The sequence below is a fragment of the Pygocentrus nattereri genome, chromosome 14, assembly GCF_015220715.1.
Source record: "Pygocentrus nattereri isolate fPygNat1 chromosome 14, fPygNat1.pri, whole genome shotgun sequence".
NCBI lineage: Eukaryota > Metazoa > Chordata > Actinopteri > Characiformes > Serrasalmidae > Pygocentrus > Pygocentrus nattereri.
Window position 1 is genome coordinate 40,612,616 of NC_051224.1, and position 23,910 is coordinate 40,636,525.

A 23,910-nucleotide genomic window follows, 5' to 3' on the forward strand; every position below is an offset into this window, starting at 1 on the left:
ATTGGCAGTTTGTCCCTCGGCCTCATCAGAGCTTTGTCATTGATTAAAACTGGGCATCTGGCTTCATGCAGTCTATTTATTATTTTTTTTATGGTTTATTTTTTTTTTGGAAAAATTAAATATTGATAATCAAATTGAATCTTTACCTCAGGATCAAAAATTAAACTTATATACAGTGTTATGCTTGTTTATGCACATTATTGTTTATTTTCTAATTTAACATTAAAAATGTAAATTACGCACTGAAATTTCCAGAAAAGGGTGCATTAACTTATTTTTACCTAGGAAATCAACAAAGCATTTGAACAGGGTTTGCTGCGTGCCACTATATTTGTGTGAACAATATATATATCTTTACACTTCTGTTTATTAGCAATATTTTCCAGTTTATCTTAAGCTCAGTTGTGGACTGTACTACAGTGGCAGTCAACAAGTCGTTTCTTCCTTTCTGGTAAGACCAATTTCCCTGTTAAGAGTTGGTTGGATAGCCTAGTGGATAACACATCTTTAACCTGCACTCAGGAGAACGGGTTTTGAAAGGCCACTGTTAGGACTATAAGGGTCCTCTGGCAAGGCTAGGCTACATCCACCTATCATTATAAGTCCCTCTACTTCTCAAGCCTGTCTCGCTTCAATAAAAATAATAATCGGAGTGAAATTTGTTCATCTAATTGATTGTAAACTTTATCGACTAGAAAATTTCATTTGGAAGCGGACAACAGTAATGAATCCCTTGGCTTGTCTAGGCTTGTCACAGTTATTATATAATCGCGTAATCCCAGTTATTTGAGATGATTGTAATTATTTAAACTGACTGAAGTCATTTTTCATAGTTGTTACATTTCGCAATCATATTATATTGCAAGAAAACCAGGGTGAATTGAGTTTGCTGGGTTGAGGTGAATGTAAATAGAAAAAGCAGTAAATATGTTCATTGAGACATCATGGGGCTTATAAAAGAGATCAAGACTGAACTTGGTGCCTCTGACGTGATTAGAAGGCGGCGTAAGGAATGTTTGTTTATTTGTTTTTAGTGTGTATACTAACAGAACAACTTTTTTGGCTTATATATCCACTTTTAAGTTAATTCACTCTACATATAATTCTACACAAATGTAGACGTTTGAGTGAGCAGCTGGGAAGCAGCCTGGCTAATCAGCTTAATTGGCCACATTAGAGTTGCACATTAATATTTGATGACTGTCAACATAAACTGACAATAATGTCGTTAATCGTAATTATTTCATGACAGTTAATCATCAGCTAAAATGTCATGATCGAGACAACCATGCATACATCGCAGTATCATATGGCAATAAATAACATCACAGATGTTTAAAAATCGCCAGGGAATTGTGGGAATTGAGGGAATTGTGAACCATAGGGGTGGAAAATATTAGAATAATACTTCAAAATATTTTCACTGTGCACAATATGCATCATGATATTCAGCTCTTGAGATTTAATAACTTGGAACAGAGAAAATAGAGCCCATAGTGCCACATATAAAATCACTAGAACAGTTATAGTGGTGGTGATGATGATGATGATAATAATAATATATAACCAGTTATTATAAAACTATAATGATTTTTATTCTGTATTTTACAGACCGCACTAAATCCAGTTAAACAGGCCTAATTATGCTCACTTGGTGATGAAACATGAGTAAGTCAGTATTTTTAGCTTCTTAAGCTCCTCTGGACCACCTTTGGTTCCAAACCGCACTCGGTCATGTTCTCCATAACGTTCATACTCCATAAGCTCCATTCAGAAGCTGGGCGTCGTGTGAGGCTGTAGCTCTTCTCTCCAGTCTAATAGACGGTGACGTCATTTTAAACCCTTATAATAAAAGAAGCTGAACTCAGTTTGTTTTTCTACTGAAAGTCGACCCGTTTTTCCCCAAATCTGGGCTCTAAACTATAAACAGACGGCGTCTCTTCAGTGATCTGCTCTGGAAACATCACTTTTAGAGAACAACACAAAGAGCGGCGCAGATTTTTGGCTTTCAGCGGTAAATTGTGAGCGTGTAGTGATATGTGGAGATCAGAAAACACACGTTCTGTTCATTTGAGGGGCTTTTACAGAAAAATAAATAAAATAAAAATTTACATTTGTTTCATGCAGTAATTGAATAATTTGCCTTATGATTTGGTCACGAAGATTCAGATGGACAAACCAAAATATACCGTGGAGCATAAGGTTAAGGTCTGATGTCCTCAGAAAGGCATTTTGTGACGTAATTGATTACAGTAATGATAAAATGTCCTCATATTGCTTCCCCAGTGTATCGTGACTCGAGCGCTGTGAAGTCATCTATTGATTCCCACCCCTAGGGCCCATAGGTGGTGGGGGTCCTCCAAGGGCCTAGAGTTCAATTTTTGCTGTGGCGCATGTTTAAGTGACCCTTACTGATCTCACAGCGGGGAAACTTCACCTCCACATTTAACCCATCCGTGCAGCCACATACACACTAGTGAACACACAAATACACACTGGTGAGCGCACACACACTAGGGGGCAGTGAGCACACTTGCCCGGAGCGGTGGGCAGCCCTATCTGCAGCGCCCGGGGAGCAGTTGGGGGTCAGGTGTCTTGCTGAAGGGCACCTCGGTCACGTACTGTCAGCTCAGAAGATCACCGGCTCCCTAACCTCCAGCCCACGACTGCATCCAGACATTATATTTATTTATTTATTTATTTCCATGTACATTATAATGAACGTAATGAGCAGCATAACTAAACAGATATTGCCGTAATAAATAAGCTGAGCATGATTTTTCTTGCATAGTTGGATTAGAAACAAGCAGAGGGCAGCCCCTCCGCTGGAGGCCCACCCAGGCCGACTGCAGGGCTCAGATATTTGTGGAACGCCGGCCTCAGCGCTCTTGTAGTCCCACTGCGTCCTTGGCTGCTAGGCATCTGCTTCCTGTGGCAGAGCGCGCGTTTTTAGTTCTGAGAAGACAATGACCTTCTTTTCTTCCTTTCCTCGTACGGCCTCTAATGTGGCGTCGCAATTATCAGAGCTGCTATTGTCATTTACAGTGCAGCTCTCAAATTTTCAGTTTCAGGGGCTGTTTTCAGTCTCACTGGCCTGCTTCAGCAGAAGTTCAGCACCCTTTTCTTCTTTTCTTTCTCTTTTCTGTGGCGTGTGTGTGTGTGTGCGTGCGTGCGTGTGTGTGTGCGTGTGTTTTGTCAGGAAGAAAACAAAGGAAGTGTGTGCAAGATACAGATCTTAACTTGTTTTGAACCTTAAGTAGTGTATTTGGTGTTTTCTCAGAAACCCTCAAAACCATAAAACTACGGTTGGGCCTGATCCTGCTTCCAGTTTTCAGAAACATTTTTCAGTATTGGCCTTCCAGATATTCTCATCCCTGAAACAGACACGGTGCCTTCTTATAGCTTGAGCTTGTGCGGGTGGGGTGCGGGTGGGGTGAGCTGCATTGTGATTTGGAGTTTTGGTGCCAAGCCACACACATATGGTCGCATGCAAACGTTTGGACATCCTCAGCATTTTTCTCCAAAGTTTATTCCACAGTTTCTGTTTGATTTCTATCACATTGCGGGAAAAAGTGAAGCACAAAATCTAGAATGGGCCAAAAACTTTTTCAATATATTAAACTCAGCAAATAAACAGTAGCTGTGCATTAAAACGTGTCTCTGTAGAGGAGGCGTTCACTGGCTTACACTCAGAAAATCAACAAAACATGTCATTTGATCCGGGAGTTCAAGCTGTGTATTGGCGTATTGCTCATATGTGGTGTAATAGGAGGAAATTTATCTGCGTATATTTTTCTTTGTTTGGGATTTTGCTGCTAAGACGTTGCGTACTGTGCTGTGCAAACATCGTAGGCGCCTGGGTAAATGGTTTAAAACAGTTTGTCTGAGCTGCTATTGCTGTACAGCTCTATATAGAATAATAATTAACATGAATAGATATACAATAGAACAGGCATATTTTTAAAAATAATAAATGACAGGAATTTATTCCGATTTTTCCTGCACACTTCCAGACATCACATGTATTTATTAAAATCAGCAGCACCTGAGTGAGTGTAATGAAGTATTGACTAATGATGATTACAAATACTGCTAGGATTGGACACATTGGCATTTTACTACTTATTGCATGAATGTTTTTTGTATTTATTTCAGTAATAATGTTTTTCTGAGCAAATGAGATGTTTCTGCCAAATTAAACAGCGTTTTAAATCTGAGTGCGGTAGGATGTTAGTTGCTTAGCTGTGTTATGCAGTAAACCTGCCTGGAGGCATCTGCACTAAAATGATTCAACTCATTTATGTCATGTAAATTTTGTATATGAGGATTTTTTTGTTTTGCAGAATTTTTTCTTTGTTTGGAATTTTGTCGTTAAGACTTAATATGCATTGACAATAATGGACATATATCCTTGTTTTCGGGGTGTAGAGATTCACATTATTCAGTTTAAGCAATATATATATATATATATATATTATAGTGGTGTCTTGGGTCAAATTATTTTTTGATGCAGCAAAAATGAAAAGCTGAAAATCATAAACGTTAGTGTTTCTGTTTTCAGGTGATCAGAACGTTCAGCTGTATTTTAAACCTCCATCTAAACCTCCCAAACCCAGTGAATTCAACTCGTCCTGTTCAGGAACAATAAACTCCCCCAACAGCTGCCGACACTTAATAATTCAACCGCTAGACTCAGTTCTCTTATTCATACTCGCACAGCTACTCCACACAATGGCCCACTTGTTCTCGCACGCACGCACGCACACACACACACACACACACACACACACACACGCGCACACACACATGAAAGAACGACATTTTAATAATTATCTTCAGTGTTTTTTGTATTTGCATTGCCTTGTGTATGAATGCTAAATGTCGAATATCTATTCATGTTTTTTTACTTTTTTTTTAATTCTATTTTTTATTTTTCTTTGTCCTCCTGCTTGGAAAAAGAGATTCATGAAATATTGATTATTAATAACATACTATACACTCACCTGCCACTTTATTAGGTACAGGTTCAGTTGCTTGTTAACGCAAATAGCTGATCAGCCAATCACACGGCCGCAGCTCACTGCATTTAGGCCTGTAGAGGTGGTCGAGACGACTTGCTGAAGTGCAGGCCGAGCATCAGAACGAGGAAGAAAGGGGATTTAAGGGGCTTTGAACGTGGCGTGGTTGTTGGTGCCAGACGGGCTGGTCTGAGTATTTCAGAAACTGCTGATCTGCTGGGATTTTCACGCACAACCATCTCCAGGGTTTACAGAGAACGGTCCGAAAAAGAGGAAAGATCCAGTGAGCGGTCAGTTGTGTGGACGAAAATGCCTTGTTGATGTGAGAGGTCAGAGGAGAATGGGCAGACTGGTTCCAGATGATAGAAAGACAACAGGAACTCAAATAACCAACCAGAATCTCTGAGGAACGTTTCCAACACCTTGTTGAAAGTCTGCCATGAAGAATTAAGGCAGTTCTGAAGGTGAAAGGGGGTCCAGCCTTTTACTAGCAAGGTGTGCCTAATAAAGTGGGCTCTGAGTGCAGGTCCTCCAGAAAGGGGGGTGGTGGCAGGTTTAAATAAACAAAACAAAGCAAAAAGGAAAGTTTTGCTCTGTAGCGCCTCTAAAGGTCTATCCACAAGCTACCATGCAAGTCACGGTACCGTTCAGTGATGCAGTGTCCAGAATATCATCATCGAGTGGACCTCGTTTAGCTGAAAGTTCTTTCTATTATCAAAGACCCTCTTGTAATAGTAATATTTCTGCTTTTCCAGTCCAATGCCGGAGTGCGCCGCTTCACCAAGCCGCCGGAGAGTCTGGAGCGTTCTCTGGAGATGAGCCGGCAGCGGGGCAGGAAGAAAGCGCAGAAGAGGCCGAACTACAAGAACGTTGGCGAGGAGGAAGAGGAGGAGAGAGGTGCGGAGGATGGCCCAGAGGAAGAGAAGGCTAAAGGTACAGAGGCTAGTTCAAAGGCCAGCAGGACAAGTGGGGACACGGAAGGTGAGTGGCAACGGATGAATGTCCCACCATCATTGACTAATGCTCCATTCTTCAGAGCGCCCCCTGCAGCCGTGGGGCCGCTCTGTGAACTGGCTATATGGGCCTAGAAAACAAGCAAAAAGTTCTGAATTCTCTGCCTTAAAGGCGCAAAAGTGCTGATGTGGCTAACAGTGGATGCTTGCAGGGTCTTTTTTATGGTCATGCTGAGCGTTTCCAGCCAAACTGTCTATATGAATAATCAAAATGATTCGTGAGTCAGAAGAAACAGGCGTTCTGTAGCTGGAAGCTTAGTAATACTTTGTAAAAGTGTGGGGGGAGTCCTAGAGCATCTGAGAAGTCTGTGAGGTTTGACCATTCCAGTATGAGAAGTGGCAAGTTTTTATTAGTTCCCCATCCAGGTTCCACAAATCATGCAGCATGGGCGTCTAATTAAGGTCCTATGGGGCCAGATTTGCACAGTTTGGTGATTTCACTGCATTAACACTCCACATAACAGAGTAGACAGATGTAGATCATTTACTCAAACTAATTAATCTTTGGTCAATATTAAGAATTTCTGGCCAGAGTGATGCAAGCGTTTATTACAGCGGCTCAGGCAGAGACACGTTTTTGAGTAGACACTCTAAAGCCTTGCAGGGTCATAACGTCATTCTTTAGCCTGTTGCTTTGAGCAGTGCAGTCATCAACCTGCCTGTTCCAGCACCTTCACCCCTACACGGTTAGTAATGAAGGTTCTATACAGGAACGTTTTCTGGTCATCAAGGTACAAACAGTGTAGATGTTCCCTCAAAGGTTCTACAGTGGGTTTAAGGTCTGATTGTGGAGCTTAAATCAGGTCCTCCAGGTGAAAAGTTGGTATTTGTTCCTTTTCATAACCGAATGTTTTAAAACAGAGCAGTAGAGTAAAAGCCTGGGGACGAGGCGAGGCGGGGTGTGTGGAGTCAGGACAGCTGTTATAGTTCAGTTATGTTCCCTGACTGAAGGGACCGAGATGAGGGTTTGAGGGAACCACCCCAGGGACAAGAGTGGCGCTGACCCAGGGACAGTTCCAGAGAGTGTAAGGTGATACAGGGCAGCAGTACAGTAGTAACCAACTGGAACACTGGACTCTTTATGAAGACAACCAGCAAATCAGTTCAAATCAAACGGCTGAGATGTAAAGAGGAGAAAAGCAACACAGACAAGAAACAAAGTAAAACCTAACAAAAAAATTGGGCGGTACTTGAGTGGTCAGCACTGCTGAAACACTGGGGCATGGATCATAAAAAAGACTGAGAGCCTGTGAACAACAACAACCGGTCAGCGCGTTAACAGTGCAGTAACAGGTGACCGATTGGACCTTCATGCATTATTCCTTTATTTTTTACCAATTTCCTTTTTAATTTCCCTCCTACTGCTTTATTTTGGCAGCCATTCAGTTAAAAAGCTAACATGCTCCAACTTGCTCACCTCAGAAAACCTGAATACTGCATGCAGTGAAAGTTCCCTTGAGTATCGTCCACCCTTGGTCCAGCCATAAGCAGAGCCAGTTCCCAGAGCCCCGCCCACTCTTTTGCTGCCGTTTCATAGCTTGTCCGTGTGCTGATGATGGTCATTCTGGTCAACATTCATTCTGTGCTGTCCACCTTTCCGGGCTGAGGAGCTGGATCTGACCCAAACCTGGGGTTCCCCCCCCCCCCCCCTCTCTCTCTCTCTCTCTCAGACCCACACTTCCTCCTCCTGTTCTCTCCATGATGTGTCATTGTGCTGTGCCTTCATCCGTGTTTGTAACTCACAGCTGGTTTGTTTTTTTTTCCTGGAAAAATTAGGGATGAGCGGAAGTTACGGAGCGAAATTCACATTCACTGTTTGTTTTTAGCCCCTAAACTGCCTTAAAACAAAGAAAAAGAAAAAAGCTTTGTTTCTGTTATTTAACTGCGGCAGTTTTATAAATAACACGTTTTTTCATTTGATTTATTTATTTATTTATTCCCCCCCCCTTTAAATGACCATCGTTAAAGCGAACATGAATTTTTCCCTCCCAGGCTCGAGCAGGATTTGGACGGGTAATTTCCTGACTGCATCGGCCTCGTCAGTGGCTTTTCACCCTCGGCCGTTTAGAAAATTACAGGCCAAAATAACTGATGTTTTTCACCAAATTAGTGGTGATTTTAGTCCCATCTAACGTGTTAAATTCCTAAATCTCCATGAATTTCCAGGCAGGAGCCACCAGACTTTAAAAACAAAAAACTACTTGCAGTATTTTGGTTCCTAGCACACGTAATCCATATTGAACAAGCCAGGCAACGATATACAGCACTGTGTGAAAGTCTTTGGCACCAAGACACGTTTTCAAAATCTGTTTATTTGTGTAGTTTACTGTGTGTGTTTGTGTTTGTGTGTTTATTTGCTGAGAAAAGTGTTAATATTTGAATAAACAAAATGTATAGAATATTAATAATAATGTATATGCCATGTTTACCCGTCTCCAAGCCTCTCCTCCTCGAGGAAGCCCAGTATTATATGTAGTTAAAAAGCAGCTCCTGGTTTGACCAATCAGTGCTCAGTAAATTGAGCTCATGATGTAATTGATGATATTAACGAGTCTCTGTGGCGGCTGTGAAGGTGTCCAGGAAAAATATGGAGCCGAGAAATTCTTGTTCCTGTTTATTGTTTTTCTGTTTATCTGAATTATGAATACGACTTTATTCTGATGTATATTGTGATAAACTCACTACTGAGGGAAACGTTCACACAGTGCTGTATGCTTTTGCAACATTTCTTATCCAGGGAGATTCACTCTAAATTAGCCGCAAATATTCCTGCTGTGAGTCCCGTTAGGATGAAGAAATCTGAACCAAAAAAATACACTGCGTACCGTGACGTGTGCGTGATCGATTTCATCACACGCGATGCTGGACCTGATCTCCATGTTCTGCCAGACGCGTGAAGAGGTACGAGGGATCTGTTACGACTGCTGTCCAGCACCTCATCGCTCCGACGCAGGGGCATCCCGGCTTGTTCGAAGCTCCATGTTCCGAGGAGCTCATTGCACATTGTTTCGTTCAGATGGCTTCGTCCTAGAGAGAGTTATTACAGAATATTCGGGGCCTCTTGCGAGTGAATCTCCCTGTACTATGTGTGTAGCAAACCTCCAGGTCTGAAGAAAATACACCCCACTAGAAGCTGCTTGCCCTGCGCCAGTTTCTGTTGCCTTCCAGATGCGAGAGCGTTATTTAGCTTTATTTACATTCATGCTTTTGGCAGATGCTCGCATCCAGAGCGCCTTAACAGCTTTAATCATGTTAAAGATATAGGAATATGTGGCGTTAGGAGTCTTGCCCAAGGACTCGTATTGGTATAACATGGTTTGCCTGCCCGGAGGTGGAGCCTACCACATCGTTATGGTCGTCTCCCTGATATACCAATCAGTCTGAATAGGGCTTTGCAGGGTCGTACCCTTCCTGCTCGCTGTTGGCCAAACATATTGCTTCCCCACATCCGTGTGCAAAAGTTTGGGCACCCCTGGTCAAGTTAACACAGCCTCTACAGAGAAGGCAAAGCACCTTTCATTAGACATAGACATTAAAAAGCCTGGGTCAGACAAATTTAAAAGAAAAAAATCATGAAATTAAAAATCAAAGTAGAAGTTAAATTGGCTAGAAATACTAACCGCGTTTAAACTGAGCTGAAGGCTCTCAAATAGGAATGTTTGGTGAGAACACACTTCTGCACATTTTAATGCACAGTCTTGTTGTTTATTTGCTGAAAAAAACATAGACAGTGTAGCCTGTGCAAAAGTTTTCATGCTTTTCATGGTGTATGTTTCATTTATTAACGTCTGACTCCGGCTGGAAAACGTGCAATTCTTCCTCTACGTTCAGACTCTCTGCCGCAGGAGTAAAGATGGCTTGAGGCCACAGTTGATGAACGCTAGACGCCGCTGACATGACGCAGCCTGTCTGCGGTTTTGTGGAAAAAGAGTTCAGCAGAAGTTGCCAGTGCCAAAATTTCCATAATGACAACATCAATTAGGCAGGCTTCAGTTTTCAAGGAAGTGCTCCTTGTAGACCTTTCCTTGCATTCCAGCGCTTTCGCTTTCAGCCTCTGGCTTCTACACTGAAGCTGAAATAGTTCTGTGAAAAAGGTTCCCCTTTATTTGAATCCCAGCCTTTTCTCCCCACACGCAAACAGCATCGTACACAAAGCGCCACAAGCGTTCGGATAGCAGGGCTGGGTTTGGCGGTGCAGGGATTAAAGGAGGCCAGAGGCCTGCTGTGATCTGATGTGCAGTGATGTTGCATAGCTCTGTGTGGGCTTCTGTGTTTACACTTGACTCCGCAGAGATCGAGATGGTGGTGATGGAGAAGTGCAAGATATCAGACGTGTCCACCTTAACCGAGCAGAACATCACCGACGAGGAGAAAACGGCTGCGGCTGCTGCTCGCACGGAGTGTCTGAGGAGCAGGTACCCACCTCAGAAACAGCAGACGCGCTCCTGTGCACATGAACCATCTGCACACGTGAACATCTGCACTTCCACAAAAGCATGTATGCGCACCACTGTGCGCACGTCTATGCATGTATGCATTCGCAGCTGTGTGAGTGGAGCTTTCTGCTAGTGTTGTGAACTACTACTGGATTAAAGAGCATCAAAAAAATCCACAGTTTGCACAAATAGTCCGTTTTCAAGGGTCCATATGAATTTTTTTACTTACCCAATTAACTGATGTTTTTCACCAAACTTAGGACTGGTGATTTTAATCCCATCTGACATATTTAGAAATTTAAAATCAGATTTTTCAGGCAGATGTCGCCTCACTTTAAAAAGAAAAATAGTTTCTAACCACTTTTACTTGAACAGTCACACAACGATAGAAGCTTTGCGGGATCAGTTATACAAGGTGTGTAGAAAACAACCAGGTTTGAAGAAAATACAACCCAGAAGAAGCCAATTTTTATTGCTGCTCAGATGAGAGAGGATTAAATCTATTTACATTCATGTATTTGGCAGATGCCTTTATTCAGGGCCTCGTAACGACTAATTAGGTGACACTGGTAGACAAGGTGTCCGGTATTATCGAGCACTCGCTGGAATAATCAGCCCTACATTCTGTGCTTGAACTCTGCAGCGTCCTCATCACAGTAATTGTATGATTCAGTTTTTCAGCCACCAAGGAAAAAAAAAGCCCAGGATTGACACAATACCTCCCTCTAGACCTGCTTTTGTGAGAGGAGAACTGGCCCTTAAATGTGACCCTTATATAGCCCGCACTTCTCAGTTCCTGTGAATCCTGGCTTGGGACATTGACAGAGATTCCACAAGGGATTCCATGGAATGAGCAGAGTGAGTCCCGGCTGGACTCTCTGTGCTCTGAAACGAATGCTGGCAGCGTTTGCTTATGATTTAGTGTTCAAAGGAAAACCGGTTTGCTTAGTGTTTTGATTGTGATGCTCTCCAAGGAGCTAGGAAATATTTAATGGACTTGAGATGCTGCCAGCAGGTTTACACTAAAGGTGGAACCCTCTGCGTTTTTAGCCTGGCTTTACACAGTGAAACCTTCATGCAACTGGTTGCATGTTGTGTCAGTTACGCCACAACACTCTTACAAAGGATTGTGCTTTAAGGGTTCTTCAGGACAGAAAATGGTTCTGTGTAAAACCATCGGCACTCAAAGAGCCTTTTGCATTATTAAAGGGCTCTTTGCATTGTGAGAGAGTTCTTCAGATCGATGGGGTTATGTGTTGGATGCGGTTCTGTTTAGAGGGTTCTTGTTTTATAACAAGCTTGACATCGTAATGATAGAACCCGTTTTCAAAAAAGGTTCTATATGGAACCATCTACAGCACATTCTCCAGTGAGCTGATGAAGCCTTTCACAATGCAAAGAACCCTTTAATCATGCAAAAGGTGTTGAGTGAAAGATAAATGTCTTATGTATGTTACAAGAAGGGCGGCAATTACAGCCGGAAAAACGGACGACAATGATAAAAAATGCCGCAGATATGTTAATTACACCTCACAGATGCCTTTACAGTGAGAATCATGCACTGTGTGTCAGGTTGCACGGTAATTATGTTGCATGCAACTCACGACGTGCAGTTACTTGCATGAAAGTTCCACCATGTAAAGCCTGCGGGCCGCAGAGGGTTTTTTCTCAGTGGAGATCAGGTTTTTACTTCTGTGAAGCCAAATATTGTTTCTCAGGATGTTCACAGACATGATTTTATTACGAGTGTTATTGGATTTTGGCTCTTTCATTGCCCTGGATTTTATCCTAAAATCACAGTTTTTAGGATGTCGTCCAGGGGGCTGGATCGGGGCAGGTCACAGCCGAGCTCCAGCATGTCTTACTCATCTGTGGAAGTGCTGCAGTCTGGCCAGACCACTTCACTTGGCTGAGGCAGCCGCACTGCACACTCCTAGCATGTCTCACCGCTCAGTTGGTGTAAGATCGTTTCCTTATAGAGCTCCTAAACTCTGGAACAGCTTTCCAGGGAATGTTAGGAGTGCATGTTTGAGGGGTGGTTTTAAATACGTATTAAAACAATTTAGGTCAGCATACGCATGGCTTGCTTTCTCATGTTTGTAATTGTGTTATTTCCATTTAGAGCATAATGTTTGTTTCTAACTCTGTCTTGAAGAATTTGAACCCCTCTTCATGTATCAAAGATCTGAACCAGGGAGTGGAGTCTGGCTCAGTGCCCAGACATCAAGCTGACCCGCTCTACGTTGCAGATTAAACGTATCAGGAAACCAGCTGGAGTGACTATAAACACTAATCAGTCCGTTCGTCTCCAAATCATCGATGTCCGTCTTAAATCTCTCTCTTTGCCGTTTCGTAGCTACTAGCTGGGCGAGACTGTTGTCTGTGTTGCTATGGTGACCAGCCGTCTGCGCTGATCTTCAGGGTTAAAGGGTGAATCAGCAGTTCTACAGTAACTCCAGCGTTTAAGACCATTTACTGTTAAACTGTGTTGAAGGATCAGCAGAGCTTTATTTTACTGTAGAGGAGGATTATTTTATTATTACCTGCTGATCTGATTCAGCTGTGGAGCCACGACAGGGCAGGAAAAGAGCCGCGTGCTGCCAACACCTGATATGGGCTAAGGAACATAGCTGCTTCTGGACAGTGGCCAAACATACATTAAACAGGCAGATATATATTATATAATACAGCAGATTCCTTCAATCGAAAGTGCTTGTAACTACAAGGACACGTTCTACAACTAAACATTTATTATTAATATTCTTTTTGTTATTTTGCACATATTTCCTCTCGTGTGATAGAGCTTGATCAGTCCTGAGATTTTGGTCCTAACTTAAATATATACCCTGAAAACCTGCTGCTCAAGTGTGACCCGAATTTAAATAACAATAAAATGCACTGATATCTTTTTCATTTCTGTGGTTGAGATGTAAACAAAAGTCGTTCACAGTGGATCAAAGTGAACGCGTTCGTTGCCGAGATTTCTGACGCAGATATCGGTCAGATAAGGCTTTCCTGATGAAGTGCAGTCACGGGCCATGTTAAGCGACAAAACGCACCAGACTCTCAGATAACAGGCAAAAGCTTGGCTTGCGTGACCGCCTCGCTGCCAGCAACAGGACTGACCCCAGCATGCCAGATTAAATTAGATTAAGTCCAACACATTCTTGAGAACTGATGTCTCAGCTTCGCCAGACTGGACGCAAGTTCTCATTCAAAGACTCAGACAGATTTCTCAGCTGTGCTGTACTGCTGTCTCATGCAGGCCCTTCTTGGACATGGTGTACAACGCTCTGGACTGCGAGAAGGAGGATTACCACGCCCTCTTCGTCCTCTGCCTCCTCTTCGCCATGACTCACAGCAAAGGTACCCCGTCCTTCAGAATGAGAGTCTGTCTAATGTCTAGTCTATTACTTTCATTCTTTCTGCACAGTAACGCAAACAGCCTGTTGAATCTAAGGGGTTAAGAGAGTTTGGAAAATAGTGATATAAAATGTTTTTTGGTGCATAAACCCACGCAGCTCTGCTTAGTCAGGGAGCTGAAGTGGCAGTCAGCTGATAACTCACCTCTGACCAAGAGTAAAAACAGAAAAGTAGTCATAATAATGAAGTCATAACAGAAGTTACCGTGATTATGCAGTTACCCGACTGGCTGTGTGGCAGGGTGGAAGGAATGAAAGATCTGAGACACTAAATAAATTAGCATTTCCTTCCTTCCTGCTGTACGAGAGCTGCCCGTTCAAAGGTCACACATTTCTTGTCCATCAAGGTACAGACAGTGTAAATGGTTTTGGTCTGATTGTGAACCTTAAAGAAGGTTTTTTTTTTTTTTTTTTTGTGTGTCCGCAAGTGTTTAGCGGTCCTAATTTTATATAATGGGAGAAATAGGAAGGGGTCAGGCTCATAAACTGGCTTTGGCACACACCATTTATTCGCCCTGGAAGTCTGCAGCACAAAATCATTCTCCTTCGCAAATTCCTTTGAAATCAGTGTAGTTTTCCTTTAATTTTCCTCATTTTGCCAGCGTCATTGATGAAGAACCTGGTGTGAAAATCTGAAACGGGATCTTGCTTGTGATGCAGGTATAAACCCAGCGCTGCTGGAGAAGATCCAGCTGCCAGTACCGGGTCAGGAGAGGAGCAGTTATAGTCAAGTTCTGGTGGAGAGGCTGATCAGGATCATGAACCAGGCTGCACAACCAGGTACCTCTGCTCAGATGCAGCCCGTCTTGCACGTTTTGCTCCTGCGTCAACTTGCCCTGCCGAGAGGGATAATCTGAGCTGATCTCAGTGAGCTTTTCAGCACTCGGGTCGTTCAGCCACTCTGAAAGTGCGAAAAGATAACGACTGTAGTTAATTAATAATTAATAGTTAGTTATATCATAAAACTTGGCATGTTATTATGCCCCCCAAAACTGGACCATTTTCAATGAAATGTAGGGTTTAAATGATTTGCACGTCATTGCATTTTGTTTTTGTTTACACTTTTGCACAGCGTCCCAACCTTTTTGGAAATGGGGTTATATTTGCAGATTTTTCAGATTATTATTTTTTTTATTTCTGAAATTTTTATTTTGCTTTTGACTTTTGGCGCTTTTTTTTTTGGCGGGTGGGGTCTTCGTGAGATAGACATGAGATAGATGAAATTAGGAGGACAGTATAGTGGAACAGCCTAGCCAACATCTTTGCACACAAAAACAGAGGTTTACCTGCCTTTATCGTCCAAACTCGCGTCATTGGAGCTTCGGTGAGCCTGAATCAAACCTGTGCAGTGGTGTTTGACGCTGCAGTATGATAGGCAGCTTAAACGGGGAAAAACAGATAAACAGGGAATGTAAACGTGACACAGTCATACGTTTTATTATGTACATCTTTCATCTGTTTGAGCTCACAGCTTACTGCACTGTCCAGACACGTAAACCGAGCATCTTTGGCAGCGCAGGGATGTACTGGAGCTTGAAGCCTTTGGTTTAACATGTTTAATGTTCCACACTGACTTTCAGACTTCGGGAGACGTTTACTAAAAAAATAGGATCACTATGTGGCCAGGGATGCAGCCTCACTTCCTGCTCTAAAATAAGGCTCCGCCTACAGCCTTGCGTCTGAACATTAGGCTTCATTTGCAAGATTAGTTCCCAGATGACAAGCTGATGTTGAAAATGGCCATTTCATATAGACTAAGGCACATAGCTGCTCCTTGACATAGTCAAATTAGGTATAGAAGCAACCTGCACATATACAGCCTGGAGTAACTGGCCTCCCAAGTACAGCTTACAGAAAACATACGCAGATCACATACATCCTGTGACGCGTAACACTAATGTGAAAATATTTCATTAAGCGTTTTCACTACAAACACAGACGGTCCAGCAAATGAACAGACAATTAAAATAAATTCTAATATAGTCAAAACGTCCCGTCACAAACTTTTTTAACCGTGCCCGTTGTCCTGGTGATCACAGGATCAGCCTTCACTCGATTCAGCCGCTCCAGTACCAGGACATTCATAACATAGAGCTTTTAAACACTGTGTCCACTCACTGTCCACTCTGTTAGACACTCCTACCGTGTCAGTCCACCTTGTAGATGTAAAGTCAGAGACGACAGCTCATCTGCTGCTGCACAGTTTGTGTTGGTCATCCTCTAGACCATCATCAGTGGTCACAGGACGCTGCCCACAGGACGCTGCCCACAGGACGCTGCCCACAGGACGCTGCCCACAGGACGCTGTTGGCTGGATATTTTTGTTTGGAGGACGATTCTCAGTCCAGCAGCGACACTGAGGTGTTTAAAACCTCCAGCAGCACTGCTGTGCCTGATCCACTCTTACCAGCACAACACACTCTAACACGTCAGTGTTACTGCAGTGCTGAGAATGACCCACCACCCAAACAGTACCTGCTCTGTGAGGGTCCATGGGGGTCCCGACTACTGAAGAACAGGGTAACAGAGTATCAGAGAAACAGATGGACTACATTATTTTAATGTAAGTCAGTGTGAAGAGATTTTATTTGAAGTGATTTTGGAGCATTTCTATTGGTCCGTTCATCATGAAACTGTGGCAGCATTTTTGTTAGATTGAACTAATCAAAATAATCGAAAATACACCTCCCAATATAAATCGCCCTATAAATGATGGTTTTGCATGTTTTTAGCTTGTTACTGTCTTTGTTAATACCTGGGGTTTAAGTAGATCAGAATATAGTCCTTGTAAATATAATTTTTTTTATTATTTAAAAGGTATTTAGTTGTTTTAAATGGTGAACTGTTTGACCTAGTTCATTAGAACGGTTCACACCCACACTGTAACTGAGTGGTCCCTGGAAGCAGCTACTGGTACGTTATGAATCTCCTGCTCCAACAGACTCACCGCTGTAGTCGTTTGTGCAATAGGGCTCTGCACAATGTCGGCTCTTCTACAGAAACCGTCTGTACAGAGACTGTAATATTTACCACAACAATGGTTATTGTGCACCGCTTCCCTCTTTTAAAGTACCTAAGAATTCACCGCCTGATGTCTGAGACATTGTTTTATGATATTTTATGATTTTGTGACGATGTTTTAGTCTAAAACATATTTTAGTCATTTTATTTTAATCCATTCATGGTGGAGGGAGACATGCAGGGCGCTGTGCGGCAAAATAGTCCCCAAAGAAAACTCATTATTCCAGATTTTCCACTGTTTTCCATCATCAGCATTCCATATAAGCTCAGAAGACTCGTGTAGGTTCTCTGGTGGTTCTGGATGGGAAATAAAGTGTCTATATCTGTGTTGTAGTCATGGCGACGCCTGGTTCCACACTAACTGAGTGGTCCCTGGAAGCAGCTACTGGTACGTTATGAATCTCCTGCTCCAACAGACTCACCGCTGTAGTCGTTTGTGCAATAGGGCTCTGCACAATGTCGGCTCTTCTACAGAAACCGTCTGTACAGAGACTGTTTTGCCGCTACTGTTTGCCACAGCAGTGGTTATTGTGCGCTCCTTCCCTCTTTTACAGTGCATTTATGATGCCGTCTCTTCCAGGGAACCGTAACACAACTGTTTCATTTCAGTGAGGTGAGGTCAGGTTCACATTTGCTTTTCATTTAGGTTGTTTTTAAAAGCAGAATTCTCATATGAATACCAACACAGTGACCACTGCAATCGTCTGCAGCTTTTCTGAATCAAGTTTCTCCAGGGTGTATTTTGGTTTGTCCATCTCAATCTTCATGACCGACTCATAAGGCAAATTATTCAGTAGCTGCATGAAATAAATGCAGATTTTTATTTTATTTATTTATTTTGTTAAAGCCCCTCACATTATCAGAACATGTGTTTTATGATCTCCACATTTCACTACATGCTTCCAATTTACTGCTGAGAGCCAAAAATCTGCGCCGCTCTTTGTGTTGTTCTCTAAAAGTGATGTTTCCAGAGCAGATCACTGAAGAGACGCCGTCTGTTTATAGTTTAGAGCCCAGATTTGGGGAAAAACGGGTCGACTTTCAGTAGAAAAACAAACTGAGTTCAGCTTCTTTTATTATAAGGGTTTAAAATGACGTCACCGTCTATTAGACTGGAGAGAAGAGCTACAGCCTCACACGACGCCCAGTTTCTGAATGGAGCTTATGGAATATGAACGTTATGGAGAACACGACCAAGAGTGGTTTGGTCTCGAGGAGTTGAAGAGGTTACATTAAGCTCCAGTACTGTGGTGTATCAAAACATCTACCAGACTTGTTCAGTACTGTGCAGAAGTCAGAGACCACCCTTCATTCATTTAATTAACATTTTAGAACTTTGATTTTTTTTTACTTTTCTGCATAATTAAGTGGCTGTTCTAGATAAACTTACCGAGCTAGAACCGTTCACAGTGCTGGTGATAGGAACCAGACGTCCCTCTAAAAGCTCCTACAGAAAGTTCCTACATGAACTGGTTCTGAATTCACTGCCTGATGACTGAGACGCTGTTTTATGAGAGTTTAGAGAACTTCAACTCCATTCATGGTGGAGGGAGACATGCAGGGCGCCGTGCGGCAAAATAGTCCCCAAAGAAAACTCATTATTCCAGATTTTCCACTGTTTTCCATCATCAACATTCCATATAAGCTCAGAAGACTCGTGTAGGTTCTCTGGTGGTTCTGGATGGTAAACAAAGTGTCTATATCTGTGTTGTAGTCATGGCGACACCTGGTTCCCATCACCACCACTGTAAAGACGTCTGAACCTTTTTTACACTAAACCCTCTGAACCTCTCTCTGATTCCAGCTTCTGTTCTTCTCAGGAGCCTCACTTTCAGCTCCTCAGAGAACCTGCAGACACGCCTCCAAAGCTCAGCCTGAGAAGCTGGTTGATGATTTTCTGAAGTAATCAAACCCATTCAGTGGTGCTGAGGTCTGGACTCTGGGGTGGTCAGTCCATGGTCCAGCTTCTTTGTTTGATGTGTCCGTCTCCTTTTCTCAGTGAGGTTCTTCTTGATCAGCTACACGTCCTTTCAGACCCAGAGAAGAAGTTAGATAGCGGCAGGGCGGTCTCTGACTCCTCTGCTGTATGGAATGCGTTTGATGGCTCATCTACATTCACTTCCGTTCATTGTTATTGGGTTGAATGCCTCTTTAATCTTTCATTGTTCGTAGCAGACTGTGATTAAAATAGTTTTCATTAGAAGGCGATGAATCATTCAGCTCTCCAGTGGGTGACCGTCTCTCTCTTCTCTCTCTCAGACGGGCGAGTGCGTCTGGCAACTCTGGAGCTCAGCTGTCTTCTGCTCAAGCAGTCAGTGCTGTCCAGCACACAGTGCATCATCAAGGATGTCCACCTGGCCTGTCTGGAGGTACTCAGCAGCCTCTCCCTTCACTTCCAGTACATGCATTAAAGGGCCCATATCATGGAAAAACTCATTTTCCTGAATTCCTTTTGAAATAAGAGTTTGATGTAGTATATAAACAGTGTTAAAGGTTAAAATGATCTCGTTCACTCTCCGGTCCTTACTGCCATGGCAACAACCAAGGTGACGGATCTAGAAGCAGAACTTTCTAACAAAGCTTAGCAGAACTCCTTTCGTTTCTGCGTCGTCATGTTTGGAGCTGCAACTCCAGAAGCATCTCTACAGGCCTGCTTTCTGTTTTGGAAAAGCGAAAGGAGCACAGAGTTTCACCTCCTCATCAAGGAGCTGAAACTTTCAAGCCAAAACCGTTTTACACTGAAAGCTTCAGCTCCTGCATGAGGAGGACACTCAGCAGACTCAGAGCAGATCTCGTCTAAAGGCTGCTTCTGACCAGATATGGTGCGAATAAATGACTTGAAAGGACTATTTATTTATTTTCTTATGAATGAATTCATTCATTTATTTATGCAGTTTGGTCTTGCTTTAATGAGGTCCTAATTTCTATTAAGTGTCTCTAATAAATTGGTGATGCGTCACTGTTATATATGGATTATAGTAGTACAGATTATGTAAATAAACAGAACAGGTGAACAGGATGTCCATCAGAAAGTTTTCCTGTGTGCGTCATGAAAGAGAGGCAGTAATGTTGTGTAGATTTGGGAAAGTGAAAGGACCACAGAGTGTATATATATATATATATATATATATATAAAATGTAATGAAAGCGCATTAAAATGAAGTAAAAGAACCAGTTAAGACAGTAAGCAATAAGAAAACTAACATTTTAGAATTTAGAAAAATCTAAACATTTAGAATAGAACAGTTTCCATCAAATAGAACTAAAATTTATTGACATGTTCGATTTAATTAATTTGCACACAAATAAACAGCCTGTTTAATTGTAAAGGCTGTTTCACACCAAACACAACGTGAATAATAAACAACATAAAAATGTGGAATATTTAAATTTTTGTGCATCAGGGCTGTTCACATCAGACGTGGCACAATTCCTTTTTTATATAAGTTACTTGTGCAGTGAAAGAAACGGGCAGAATATCAACTAAAAGGTCCTTCACTTCTCATGAAACGAGCGCTGGGGAATCGTGCCGGATGCTTTCCGATTTGGAAAAGCGAAAGTAAAACTTATTGAACTAGTTCTCTCAAAGTTCAGGCCCCTGTAACTCGGTTTGAGCTGCTTGTGTTGATGAAGCTCCACACGTGATGAAGCACCAAACAGACAGAAAATGTTTTTGAGGGCAGATATTTTCCCCTCACAGCGCGAGCCGACAGAGGCGCTGGGCTGCTTTCCATTTTGGAAAAGTGAAAGTGGCTTGAAGAGCTTCATCACTTTAATGAGCGGCTGAACCTCTGAGGGCTTCCACGTGTAACTAATGTTCGTAGTCCGGTTTGAGCTGCTTTTGTAGATACGTGTTCCTCAGACGTCTGTGAAAGAGTTGAGGGAGATCCTTATTTACAGTGTAGCCGAGCAAATTACAAAGTATTGATAAATAAAAAAATAATTGATGAAAATCAGACAAAAATCTAGAAGAACCAACTTAGATGGTAAATAATAAGATAACTAGAATTAGAACTAAAGCCAAACTAACTAAAAATAGGAAACTCAAATGATTTACTGTAAAAGAAGAATAAAGTTTGCACTGCTGTGTCTGATCCACTCAGACCAGCGCAACACACGCTAACACACCACCACCACGTCAGTGTTACTGCAGTGCTGAGAATGACCCACAACCCCAAACAGTACCTGCTCTGTGAGGGTCCATGGGGGTCCTGACCACTGAAGAACAGGGTAACAGAGTATCAGAGAAACAGATGGACTACAGTCTATAACTGTAGAACTACAGAGTGCAGCTATACGGTCAGTGGAGCTGATAAGATGGACAGTGAGTGTAGAAACGAGGAGGTGGTCAGGATGTTAGGCCGGACGCTCTACATGATCAGTTACAGATGCATTAATTGCATGAATAAATGCCTTAAGGAATGAAAATGGTCATAAGGAAACTAATGCTGGCTCGTAAAACTACAGATGTTATAAGGTTGGGGTAAAAATTCAGAGTTATTGTCTCTTTAACCCTCCTTACAAAATTGCATCATCTCTACTGGGCCAGGAAACAGCTTGGAGTTATTGTGCAACAGTGGACAGAGGATACAGGTTTCTAAATAAATCAGGAGCCCGCGCTGTGGCTCATTCCAGACTAAATCTCCAACTGTACACGATTGTATACGCAGTTAAACTGTTAGTAATTATTGTGTCATCGGTCTACAGTACATATTTCCCAATGTGAATTACTATATGTGGGGTTGGACAGGATTTTCCCCACGTTATCTTTTTTCACTTTAATGCTTAATCTTTTACTTTTACTTTTACTACGCTCAAGGCGTGTTTACAGGAAGAGTCAGCTTTTCCTGTAAAATCCTTTAAGGAAAGCTGTGTTTTTAAACGTGTTTTTTCCACTAAATCCCGTGCCTTTTCTCTTGCAGGGCGCTAGAGAGGAGAGTCTCCATCTTCTGCGGCGATTTTATAAGGCAAGTTTCTTTCAGAACGCAGTCCTGCTCAGCAGTTCAAAGGCCTAGATGGGCTGTCATGAAGCAGGTTTCTCGTAACCTCGGTTGTTTTATCTTGCTGTGTGTCCTGCTGAGCGGCTAATCGAATGTTGTCCCAGGTCTCCTCACTGGTAATTCATTTCCTCTAATTACAGCCGGTTAAACATTGCCAGCTCACACCGAGGCCTTTATTCTTTTGATTTCTATTCAGGGGAACTCCTGGCGGCGCGCTGTCCAAACATGTCAGACAAGTAAATCCTGCAGCTCAGATTATTTGAAACAATTGAAATGCAAGATAAATACTCGAACCCCTTTAAAAAAAAAAAAAAAGGAAAAAAAAGAGTACACACATTACTCATAGTTGCCTATAGCAGCCAGACAGGTTCCCACAAGCTACTCAGATGTTTGATCGTGTTGCATATTAGTGTGGCTGCTCTGCTCTTTTCCCACATTGTGGTTGCTTGTGGCTCGATAGGGAACAGCGCATTTCTTTACCTCCACCTCCCCTTCTTTTTTTCCGCTCTGCCAGATTCAGTCTTGCTTACACCTTCTAACAAGTCCCAGTAAGGTTACAAGTAAAATCGGAAAGCAGCGATTTGTAAATTCACTTGGACCTTTATTTTAAATTTAAAGATGTTTGTCATTTTGTCTTTTAGGCTTCATTATTTTCTGTAAATATGTGTTCATTCTGAAGCTGAGGCCTGCAGTACATTCCTAAAAAAGTTGGGAAAGGAGCAGTTTAGGACTAGAAATGTTGTGAAATGCTTCGAAAGCATCTTAAGCTGGGGATGCCGTCATGTCAGGGTGAAAAAGGAGCACCCCGAAAAGGCCTGAGTGAGGATGGGTCGAGGGAAACCACTTGGCCAGCAAATACAGTTTGTGAACAGAATTTCTCAACAATCATTTGCAGGGATTTTAGGAGAAAATGCAAGTTAAGACTCTGCTCCGCAAACTGGAAGCCTTATATCAACACCATCCAGAAATGCTGCCAACTTCTCTGGGCTCAGCACCGTATGAGTCTGATGAGTCAACTTTTCAGGTTGTTTATGGAAGTAACGAACTTTGTGTAGAAATAGGCCTTCCAGGTTGTTGAAGTTCAAAAGCCAGCATCTGTCATGGTTTCAGGGTGTGTTATTAATGTCCACATGTGTGAAGGTATCATTAGCACTGAGATGTAAATCTCCATTTTTTTTTTGCTTTTCAGTTGTTAACATCATCTGAAAATGCCTGTTGTAATTTACATTGTGTCTAATTTCAATGATGAACAGACTTAAAGAAACAAAATTGTTTGTAAAAAATTCTGGTTCCATTGACTTGCATTAAAAGTAAAGGGTTTTTTTTCCTTCTCCTTTGAAGTTACCGACAGCAGCGATGTGCTGCCTTCTAGACGACGTCTTTTTCAGGGACGCCCCTGCTTTTTTCGTGTCAAGCCACATTCTGCTAGACTGTCCTGCCTGTAGATCAGAACTGGCTCTCTTTGAAAACGTGTGGAGTGCAGTATATGACAGCGGGAGCTTCTGTAATACAGTGGCAAACACCAGCTTTTTTGGAACATGTTGCAGACATTTAATTTAGATAAGCATATACAGCACTGTGTGAAAGTCTGAGGCACCCAAGACCCGTTTTCAAAATCTATTTATTTGTGTAGTTTGTGTTTATTTGCTGAGAAAGTGTAATATTTAAATAAACAAACTTCATAGAATATTAATATATATATATAGCTCCTGGTTTGACCAATCAGTGCTCAGTAAATTGAGCTCATGATGTAATTGATGATATTAACGAGTCTCTGTGGCTCTATTTGAATTATGAATGTGACTTTATTCTGATGTATATTGTGATAAACTCACTGCTGAGGGAAACTGTTTAAAGATTTGCTTAGACGCCTAAAACTTTCACACGGCGCTGCATGTAAACAAGAAAAGCGAAGTTAATTTGTTGAAATGTTAAAGATCTCGTCTTTTTTGTGTTTTGAATTGAATAGAGGTCAGAAAGAGTTAGCAATTTCTCTTTAT

The 23,910-nt window shown here is 42.1% G+C and overlaps 1 protein-coding gene across 6 annotated transcripts in view; it reads left to right on the forward strand.

The window, feature by feature from the left end:
* The window catches only part of clec16a (C-type lectin domain containing 16A), a 129,614-nt gene that overhangs the window by 45,067 nt on the left and 60,637 nt on the right, over positions 1-23,910 (forward strand). For 3 of the 6 annotated variants that reach the window (XM_017718318.2, XM_017718319.2, XM_017718320.2), the window contains 6 exons: positions 5,774-5,999; positions 10,323-10,446; positions 13,733-13,833; positions 14,550-14,669; positions 19,170-19,279; positions 21,833-21,877. In XM_017718318.2, coding sequence (XP_017573807.1) covers positions 5,774-5,999; positions 10,323-10,446; positions 13,733-13,833; positions 14,550-14,669; positions 19,170-19,279; positions 21,833-21,877 — 726 coding nt within the window. The remainder of the gene's footprint in view (positions 1-5,773; positions 6,000-10,322; positions 10,447-13,732; positions 13,834-14,549; positions 14,670-19,169; positions 19,280-21,832; positions 21,878-23,910) is intronic. The other 3 variants (XM_017718321.2, XM_017718323.2, XM_017718322.2) reach the window with 1 other exon arrangement.